This window comes from Mya arenaria, chromosome 3 (genome assembly GCF_026914265.1).
Source record: "Mya arenaria isolate MELC-2E11 chromosome 3, ASM2691426v1".
Taxonomy (NCBI): domain Eukaryota; kingdom Metazoa; phylum Mollusca; class Bivalvia; order Myida; family Myidae; genus Mya; species Mya arenaria.
Window position 1 is genome coordinate 45,285,837 of NC_069124.1, and position 11,047 is coordinate 45,296,883.

Genomic DNA, 11,047 nt, shown 5'->3' on the forward strand with positions numbered 1-11,047 from the left:
ATCATCAAAAGCTGATTTTATATGCAGGTTCAAACCTTTAAAGCCGTTTTTCTCAAAACTTGCAAAATGTCACTTGGTACCTTTTTGCTCTAATGGGACGGTATGTGATATCAAGATTCGTTCGCTTAATACGATATTTACCGACATGAATAACACACTTACATACCATAACAAAACATAACAATAAACTGGTGACCTGGAAAAGAGGCATATAGTTATTAATAAGTTTCACCCAATAAATTAACATTTTACTGACCGTTCCAAGGCGGTACCTAACAATCCTTGATACATATACCTAGTTTTTTATATAGTACATATGAACTGTGTTGTTTGTAGTGTTTTGTGCTGCTGTTCTATGGTCTTGTTTGTGATTTTTGTTTGTTTTTGTGTTCTATGTCGTTGGTGTTTACCCTGTGCCATTAAACGAGATATATGTTTAAACTTTTGGCTACTGAGCTTGTTTCTGTAGTTTTCCACATAAGTATTCAGATTGATATAATTTATTACAAAAACCATTTCTAACTATATTTATACAGACAATTACAAATGCAGATTTAGCCACATTGCCGTTTCAAAAATGAAATGTTGACATCATTACCATATGTTAAAACATGTCGTTAAGAGACATGTATATCGTTTAATTGTATTAACCTTCAAATGCAAAGGAGGAACAAACTACTTCTAGGCCTTTTTGCCTTATAAATTAGCAATTCCACAAAATCATCGGCATAAGTGAGTAAAATTAGTAGGGTAGTTTATGATTGTTATTACCAAATATGTCATTTAGAACAAATCTAGAACCACTATTTTTATTTTTACGTCGACCTCATCAGTAGTGATAGCTCGGTTGTCACAGCAACAAAATGAAACCATATTTTTATGATAGCTACAAACCACTGTTACATTATAAAGAAGATGAAAGCAATAAGACTTTCGGGTAATAACTCGTGTATATCACCACTAGTAAATAGTGTAGTTATCGCCCTGCGACTGTGTTAAAATTATAGTGGTATCACTTGGATGTGAGTATTTGGGTAATAACTAGTCTAGTATTTCGCCATTTGTAAATATTGTAGTTATCGCCCTGCGACTGTATTCAAATTATAGAGATATCACTTGGATGAAAGTATTCGGGCAATAACTAGTCTAGTATTTCGCCATTTGTAAATATTGTAGTTATCGCCCTGCGACTGTATTAAAATTATAGAGATATCACTTGGATGAAAGTATTCGGGCAATAACTAGTCTAGTATTTCGCCATTTGTAAATATTGTAGTTATCGCCCTGCGACTGTATTAAAATTATAGAGATATCACTTGGATGAAAGTATTCGGGCAATAACTAGTCTGGTATTTCGCCACTAGTAAATATTGTAGTTATCGCCCTGCGACTGTATTAAAATTATAGAGATATCACTTGGATGAAAGTATTCGGGCAATAACTAGTCTGGTATTTCGCCACTAGTAAATATTGTAGTTACCGCCCTGCAACTGAGTTATAGCAACTGGGATTAAAGTTGTGTAGTTTATTATGAACGCCTTATCATACCGACGGCATTGTTTGTCTTCGAACGAATCTCTTTACATCAAGAATTCAGTGAACAAATATACATGTATAAAAATATAATACACGGATTCAGGGAAAGGTTTATTTTTATATGCTTAAGTTCTGCCTCTGTAAGAAATTGCAGTATTCAAGGGTTTCAAACGGTCTTCAAGGTATTATGCTGGCACGTTTTCCAACGATTATTTATTATGTAAAATAATTTAAACCAAACCCACGATAATGCATGTGCATTTGCAAGAGTATTTTATTCGCGCAATACACTTACGGTATGAACTCCTTATTCCGGGTCCTATTTAAATGTTCCAGATGTTCGTATTCATCCTCGAACAGACTGATTCATTATTAATCCAAAAGCATTATTTTGTCAAAAATACTGTTTAAGTATTGATCTTGTTTAACTGTATAAAAATCCAAAATGTTCCTTTCTGGCGATTATGTTCCATTTTTGAATGGGATACTAACAAAACAAGATCCAAAAGGTTTCGTTGTTGTTGTTGTTGTTATTCTGAGTCTTAAACTCGGACTTAAAATGTTAAATATACAGACCCGGATATGTGCATGTGTGTTACAGAGCCTTGAGATGCTGGACAATGGGAAGCCGTTCAATGACTCCAAGGGGGCGGATATGAATATTGTCATGGAGACCAACCGCAACTACGCCGGCTTGGAGGACAAACTGCGGGAAAACCATCCCTGTTCGTAAGTAGGGCTGACGTTAACGGGAGGGCGGGAGGACGCTCCCACGACATTACTATACAAATTATTATTTTTAAACCATGTGATATGTATCAATTAACTTATATGTATTAAACACACAATGCTGTAGAAAACGCAATATTGATAACGCATCTGTGATGTGGCACAAATGCATTCACAGTGTGCAAGAGCAATGGTAAATGATATGCGCGTACTCCGACATGCATAATGCATTCATTGATCTTCATTCATCCATATAGATTATACTTATTTATACAAACATTTGCGTGTATCGTCTCTTTATCAATGCATAGGATAAGGTTGCCGATCTGTTCTACAAGTTTCAAGACGTGAATCGCATAACGTACTAGAAACCTCATACAATTAGTATTGAATCTAATCGATTTCAAACACATGTATTCATATACATGTACATTTTAAATTGCCTCAGACTGCAAACTACTCGATATTGTCATTTTTGCAGGTGGTAATTTCTTCTGTTACACCAAACATGAACCAGTTGGCGTCTGTGGGCAGATTATTCCGGTATAAGAAATTAATCTTCATATGTAAAAGGAATAAGTCGAATTATGTCAATTTTGATGCCATTTTCATTGTCTATATGTTTATGTTTCATTTATTGCTATATTAATCGCTATGTTTGCCTGGTTTTATGTCCCCGTGTGTTGCCAGTGGAATTTCCCGCTGTTGATGATGGCCTGGAAGATCGGCCCAGCCCTTGCGTGTGGAAACACAGCGGACCTCAAGCCTACGGAGCAGTCGCCGCTCACCGCCCTTTATGTTTGCTCCCTCATTAAAGAGGTGTGTCGGTCTTTTTATGACGTCATGTGGCTAGTCCATTTCGTCTCGAATGAAATTCGAACTCAATTTGAAAGTTTATTATTATTTGTTTTATTAACATATATACAGTGCCTAACAATGCCAGGTTCTAACTAAAAAGGAATACCTTCATTTCAGGCTGGTTTCCCGCCCGGTGTGGTAAACGTGGTTCCCGGATATGGTCCCACGACTTGCACCGCCATTACCAGCCACCCTGATATCAGAAAAGTCGCTTTCACAGGATGTGCCGAGGTAAGGACACGCTGACGTATTCGGTTCCGGTGAATTTCAGAAATATTACTACTACTAATAATAATAATGATAATAATGATAATATTAATAATAATAATAATAATAATACCAATGATAATAATATTAAAACAATAATAAAATAATATAACTAATTTTGAGAAAATTTAATAATTGTCAAGGGAGGGAACTCTTTCTCAGCGCCGAATGATTAATTGTCCGCCCTTCTTTATTTTGGCGCCTTTCTCGCTTGTTCTCTAGTTATAATCCGGTTCGGACGTGTGTTTTCTTTGTTCGTTGCCAAAAATGGCAGATACTGGGGCTCGTCCCAAAGAAAAAGTATCAAAGCATACTGCAAGCATTCAAGATCGGCTAGTTGGTCTTGAAACTGAAGAGGTGCGTTTGAAATCAGACTTACAAAAGCTGACGCCAAAGAAACCCTCTCCTGATGTTAATTTACGTGATGAACTTTTGCGTGAACGTGCGCGGCTTCAACAGCTTGTTGAAGACCGTCGTCAGTCGGCTGAAACTCGAAGACTGCGTAAAGAGATCGAGGAGCTACGACGCCAACTTGATGACGTCAACATAGCAGATAGCAGTAAGTCGGCCTTCCCAGAGTTTGTCCCGAGAGGCCCCGACACAATTCATGATCTGCGAGCTTCTGATGTGCTTAACCGGAAGGCGGATATAAAAATGCCAGCAGAGATCAGCGATTCCTTAGAAGGTATCCATCATTCGCAAAGTTCTCAGAAAATGAAGTCTGGTAAAGTCAATAAATGTGCAGACATTCAAGTTAAAAAAACTCAACTCTGGCCTCATTCCTTTGTTCCGAGTCAACTTTGCAAACAATCAGAAATTGAATATAATGATCTCTCTATGACCCAGTTTGTAGCCGGCTATTGTGCGATAATCTCACATTTATTCACCACGAGCACGAGGGATTCGCTCGCGGAAATCAAGCGTAGAGTGGTACATTTGAAATCCCTAATGTGTTTTGCTCATGTGTATCAGTGGACATGTATTTTGAACATTCACCAAGAGGTGCTTAATGATATAGAACGTGGCAATAGACCTTGGAATGACAGTTTTTCGGACGTAGAGAGCTTAAATCTCCTATTAGATCGAAGTAGTACCAGTGCTAGTCTTCGAACAACGGCTGGATCAACATCAGCCTCGAACGTAACGCCAGGTAAACGCACTTGGTTTTGCTCTAAGTTCCAAAAGGGCGAGTGCTCCAAGACATCCCCACACGCTGCGCGGATAGGTTCGGAGTTACGCACAGTGAAGCACGTTTGCGTCACGTGCGTTTTGAAGGATCGGGAACTACGAGACTATCCGGAGAGCTCTGCGTTATGTCCCCATAAACAAGCCTGACTACCGTTTCATCAAACATCAAGAACTGAATGTAATGAGCTATGTCATAATTCTTTTCGTTTCAGGGTTGTGAACCGTCCTCAGCTTCGTCAGATACGTTTACGTCATATCCGGAGTATATGTGTGTTGAACAGTCTAATCGCATTGCGTCTAGCGATTGTACGTCTTCTTCGTCGTTCGTCCCTGAGAGCTCATGTTCGTCTATGGATTCTCACGTAAATGTTGCTTGTGAACCTAATGTCCGTGGTGATATCAATTGTTCAGTGAACCATGAATTTCAAGATATTTTAAAACTTCATGATATTGTGTTTAATTCAGGTGTACCGAATTACAAGGGTGTTAGGATACCGTTGAAGACAAACTGGAATATTTCCTTTTTGCGGTCAGTTCTAATAGATTATCATGATTATGAAATATGTGATTTTCCTGAATATGGGTTTCCTATTGGATATTGTAAGGACATTTCACCAGTATCGGACAGTATAAATCACAAAGGAGCTACCAATTTCCCGCTGGATGTTGATAAATTCATTGACACCGAATTAGGCCACTTTGCTGTGGTTGGTCCATTTCAAAAGAATCCTCTTTGCTGTGACTTGGCTTTTTCGCCGTTGAATACTGTTGAGAAAGATGAATCGAGCCGCAGAGTGATTGTTGATTTGAGCTGGCCAGAATTTACTTCAGTAAACAGTGGAATATTAAAAAAAACATGTACTTGGGAGAGGACATAAAACTTACATTTCCAACCGTTGATTCCTTTCGGCCAAATTAAATTTATATTTTACATTTGTCTTTGTTTTTCCTGAGCGCAATAATTATGATAATAATCATCATCGTAACAAATATGATATGACAATACTACTAATAATAATGATAATAAGCTTTCCCTTATAAGATAAGATTCGCCATAATAAAATATAATGTTTTTATATTCCAAAAAGGATGAACAAATATCCAAAACAATGCTTCTTATGAAGGATAGCGATTTAATTTGCAAAAATGAGCAATTTACACTGTATTTCTAACTTGGTCTATAGGAAGCGTTTATGAATACCTTTCATGGAATTAAGTTTGGAGTCCCTAGGGTCAATTTCGAGGTCATTGTTACTTTAAATAGAAAAACGGTCGAAACTGAATAATTTCAGTTAGGGTTGACATACATTGACCAAACTTGGTTTATAGGAAGAGTTTATAGATACCTTTCATGGGATTGCATTTGGGGTCCCTAGGCTTAAGGTCAAGGTCACTTTTTCTAAAAATAGAAAAACGGTTGAAACTGAATAACTTTAGTTAGGGTTGACATATCTTAACCAAACTTGGTATAAAGGAAGAGTTTATGGATACCGTTCATGTGATTGCGTTTGGGGTCCCAATGGTCAAGATCACTGTTACTTAAACTAGAAAAACAGACACAGGCTGAAGTTCTTCTGTCAATTATTGAAAACCTGGTTTCGTCGCATTTCGGCGTTTCCTGTTTAATCTTAGTAAGTAGTAAACTCCACAAGAATTAATCTGTTGAGCAATATTTAAAAAAAAACTTGCTCAGTTTAATATATTTAAAATACATTCGACTTGTATAAATAAATCATTACATCAAGCATCTGAGCGTTTTAACGGGTTAAGCCGTTTAAGGAAAGCAGTATCGAAATTTGCAAAAACAATAGCTTCACGACAAGTGACATGGTGTCAAGTTCATTGAAAGCAGCTATAGAATAGCGATTTATATAAACGGATACATACTAAGATCTGTTCTATCTTCCCAACCTAAAGAAGGAAAACATATATGCAAAGTGGCTCTATGAAAGCTCGTGAGGCCCAATGGAATAGTCTTTGTTGAAAATTGTTTTTAAATCACACTATCCATTGACTAATAAAACAAGTCTGGGTACAATTGAGGCCCTTTGAGTTGTTTTCTCGAAAAGGCATGAAACCTCAAGACGAAAGCGTTGCTGTAATGACAATAGGTTTACATTAATTAGCAATTTTTTAAATATAAGCATTTTAATACTTGACGTTATTTGGAGGTTTTTAAATATCTTCTCTCTAAAATTGTGTTTTTCTTGTTCAGGTTGGCAAAATCGTGTTGGTGGGAGCGGCCGAAAGCAACCTGAAGCCGGTTACCCTGGAGCTGGGAGGCAAGAGTCCCGTCATAATCTGCAAGGACGCAGACCGTGAGTAGCCCAGAGGTAGACTGGTTAGGGAAAGAGTGCGGGGCCATAAAGGGTGCAGACCGGGAGTAGCCCGGGGTACTCTGGTTGGTGGGAAAAAGGCGGGGGGAGTGATTCCCTAAAGCGGACCCCACTGGAGATCGAAGGCAATAACCCGGCCATCGCCATCAAGGGCGCAGACTGGGAAAAGCCGGCTGTTGCTGGCTAAGGAAAAGCAAAACACATGGGGAAATGATGTTGTCAGTGTCAAGCGGGAAATTATGTGAAAAGATATCAAAGAAAACCGGTTTCTACATATATTGCAATGATTTATTTATTTATTTAGATACAGCTCCGTTTCAAATGAAAACCCAAATTTTTTTTATATTGTCATACAATGACTGTGTAAAACACCTAATTGTTCCACTAAGATCACATTTCACATTCGAAATTGTTCAAACGGCATGAAGTGCGATATTGTGAATATATCCTATCTCATTACTATTAGCGGAAACCAGAGGAAACTAGCCTTTTTTAAATACATTATGTGCCATGGTTTAGTTATGCTTTATACAGAAATGTCACAAAACCGTCGTCCAACCGAAAAAAATGGTTGTTTTTATTAAGAATTAACTAACGGTATTCTTAGATTTAAACAGTGTGAAACGTTTTATAAAAGCTTAACAACATAAATTATGTGCGATGTTTAAAATCACTTGAACAATCATAAGCCCGCACATGCCTCACTACCATCACCATAAAATTACACTACATCTGAAACGTCTTACTCGCCTCGTTGCTAACATACATGTCAATGTATGCATAATACCCTCAATGTCTTCCCCTGCAGTGGACGAGGTGGTGGAATTGGCCCACAACGCCATCTTTTTCAACATGGGCCAGGTTTGTGACTTAAACACACTTTTAGGCCAAAGGGGGTGGGTTCAATTGATTAGTATTTTCCAAAGGAGTAATTTATACACAAAACTTTCGACTTGTCCATAGCCTTTTTTCTAAATACCATATCAATAAAATAAAATTGTTCTCAAGTCAAGTGACTAGCGTTAATACAACGGTAATTAGTTCATTTTTTTAACTAAAGGTGCAGACGAGGTGCTAATTATGAGAGGTTCTTGTGTCAAATAAATGCATTAACAAACACCGGATTTGACGTGCACTAACATGGAAGTTGTCCACCGCTATTCCGACATACAACTACGACATACTACAAGAAAAAGGTAGTTTGTCAATTTAAACAAACTCACTTCAAGGTTTTGACGTGTCTTTCCGAAAACTTCATTGTTGTGTTAACGGTTTAATGACTTCTCCGATTATGCAATTAACATGGTGGTTTCAGAGACCGGCAAAAATGCCGTATTAGAGTTTTACTTCACCAGCTTTCACTAGGTTTGGATTGAGTATTAATAAAAAAACATTACTATTGCATTTACACCGATTTACTGGCAACATGTTTTTATGACAAAGACTTAATTAATCACATACCATCAATTCTAATTACAATTGTTAAAGAAGCCAAAGATTTAGTTGTCACTGTTAGTTTTGTCGAATATACTGCGGATTGTTTTGTAGGCTCCTAGTTGATAGTGATCATTGGAGAGATGAACGTGCCTATGGCGGTTTTCAAACTAATTCCAGTAAGTTCGTTTGTCTGGTTTAATAACTTAAAAGTGCCAATGCCATGGGAAGCTGACTTTTGACCTAGGTGTTTTGTGTTACAAAAATTGCTAAAGCAGGTGCTACATTGGCAATGTTGGAAGTCTTGTTTAATAATCAGGAACGCCATCGTCTTTTTACTGTTCGAGTATTCCTTTCCGTGCAAGCAAATTAAAAAGATCATGTTCATAAAGGAGACAAAAAATATATATGATTTTAACAAGTTTCGTGTGAATTTGGAGGTCTGATGGAATGAGGACTGACCAACTGAAATCAAAATACTTGGGTTATTGTAAAATTACTGACATGCATGTTGCAATGTTCCTGCACATCATGCGTGTTTCTGGCAGCTTTGCTACGTCCACTTTCTGAAACTTACCCGTAAACGAGCTTTACCGGAAGCTGTTGCAGCCCATTTACACTTTCCGCAGGGATTCCGCCCATTGCTTCACGGTGTTAGTAACTTATGTTAAATGTCATAGAACCGATCGGACCGGTCTAGACTTTTATTATAAATTACCATCACCACATAAGCAACCTCATTCCACAATTGTAGTATTCATAATTATGCCTACATAACGAGTATTTCATACATGGGCCGCGTCGTGCGATTTTGGGCATTCGGACAATTTTTTTAAACCTTAGAAAGTTCAGGAAAGTTCTCGCACTTGTGTTGACTTCCCATCGATCAGTATGTGAATTGTTTAATAGGTTAATAAAAGGGCAATGTACATTGAATAACAGAAATGGACCCATTTAAAGTAAGTTCTATTTTGAAATTTATTTTGTAATTGTTTCGAAGTCTAAGTGGACGTAAATTAATCCAAGATACTTAAAAATATCCGGCCCAAGCGTCTGCATTTATAGTGCATCCAGCATTACATATTATTTAAGATTTGTCAATTAGATTCAATTTTTACCACTGAAGTGATGATTCAGGTAAAGTTCCACTTTATTACATAGAATAGGTCACAATTCGCGTTGTTTATGTTGCCTGTCCGACATCTTTGTTTCCGGCAATAATCTTAATTATCTAGGTCATGCAAACGCTACCGAACATTTTTTTTGCCATAACGTCTGGTCACCGGCCGACCGGCCTCGTGTCCTTATTAGGTTTTACTATATAAGTAAACGGTTATCTTGGTCAAGGCACTATGGCGAAGTTCTTAAAAGCTCCATGTCAAATGTATCGACAAAAACAGATACATTATGTAAACTTAAATTAATTCACAACAGCCAGACTCGTTTAACATCAATTTGTCTTTTATAATGATTTCGACAACGTTTTCAACAGTGTATTTGACAACAGATGGCTTTTATGTTTGAGCGCTACGTACGCTGAAGTTTTGCAGCAATTACCACTTTTATTTTGGGCTATGTTAACGTATTGAAGAATCAGTAAGAGCAGTTATGTCATAGTTTAATTTGTACTGCATGATGTTATGAAATACGTCCATACTATTTTCATTACATGCAATAAAAAAATGAATGTTAAAAGAGTTTGTGATCAAACGGCACAACAGCATCAGCAGAATACTTGCTACCAAGATATAAGAGGGGATAACAGGTTTAATATTTCCCAGCGCTATTGATGAGCGAATGGTGCCGGTTGCTGTTTCGTGTTAGACCATTAGCGTAAGGGCTATCATGTGTAACCAGGGGGATCCTTTACATTGGCACCTGAAAGATCATGAGTAACCAGGGGGCTTCTCTACATTGACATCAGGGAGATCATGAGTAACCAGGAGGCTTCCCTACATTGACATCAGGGAGATCATGAGTAACCAGGAGGCTTCTCCACATTGACATCAGGGAGATCTTGAGTAACCAGGAGGATTCTCTACATTGACATCAGGGAGATGATGAGTAACCAGGAGGCTTCTCTACATTGACATCAGGGAGATCATGAGTAACCAGGAGGCTTCTCCACATTGACACCAGGGAGATCTTGGGTTACCAGGAGGCTTCTCCACATTGACATCAGGGAGATCATGAGTAACCAGGAGGTTTCTCTACATTGACATCATGGAGATCCTGAGTTACCAGGGGCTTCTCCACATTGACATCGGGGAGATCATGAGTAACCAGGGGGCTTCTCCACATTGACATCAGGGAGATCATGAGTAACCAGGGGGCTTCTCTACATTGACATCAGGGAGTTCATGAGTAACCAGGAGGCTTCTCTACATTGACATGAGGGAGATCATGAGTAACCAGGGGGCTTCTCCACATTGACATCAGAGAGATGATGAGTAACCAGGAGGCTTCTCTACATTGACATCCGGGAGATCATGAGTAACCAGGGGGCTTCTCTACATTGACATAAGGGAGATCATGAGTAACCAGGAGGCATATAACTACTTTCACACCAGGGCGATCATGAGTTACCAGGAAGCTTCTCTACATTGACATGAGGGAGATCATGAGTAACCAGGAGGCTTCTCCACATTGACACCAGGGAGATCATGAGTTACCAGGGGGCTTCTTTACATTGACATCAG

The 11,047-nt window shown here is 38.2% G+C and overlaps 1 protein-coding gene across 1 annotated transcript; it reads left to right on the forward strand.

Annotated features, from left to right (window-relative positions):
• Positions 1-2,095: 2,095 nt before the first annotated feature.
• On the forward strand, positions 2,096-8,253 carry LOC128226055 (aldehyde dehydrogenase, mitochondrial-like). The gene is made up of 7 exons (XM_052935953.1): positions 2,096-2,261; positions 2,747-2,808; positions 2,956-3,084; positions 3,241-3,354; positions 6,794-6,896; positions 7,723-7,775; positions 8,230-8,253. The coding sequence occupies exons 1-7, from the start codon at positions 2,096-2,098 to the stop codon at positions 8,251-8,253; spliced, it is 651 nt and encodes a 216-aa protein (XP_052791913.1).
• Positions 8,254-11,047: the final 2,794 nt, after the last annotated feature.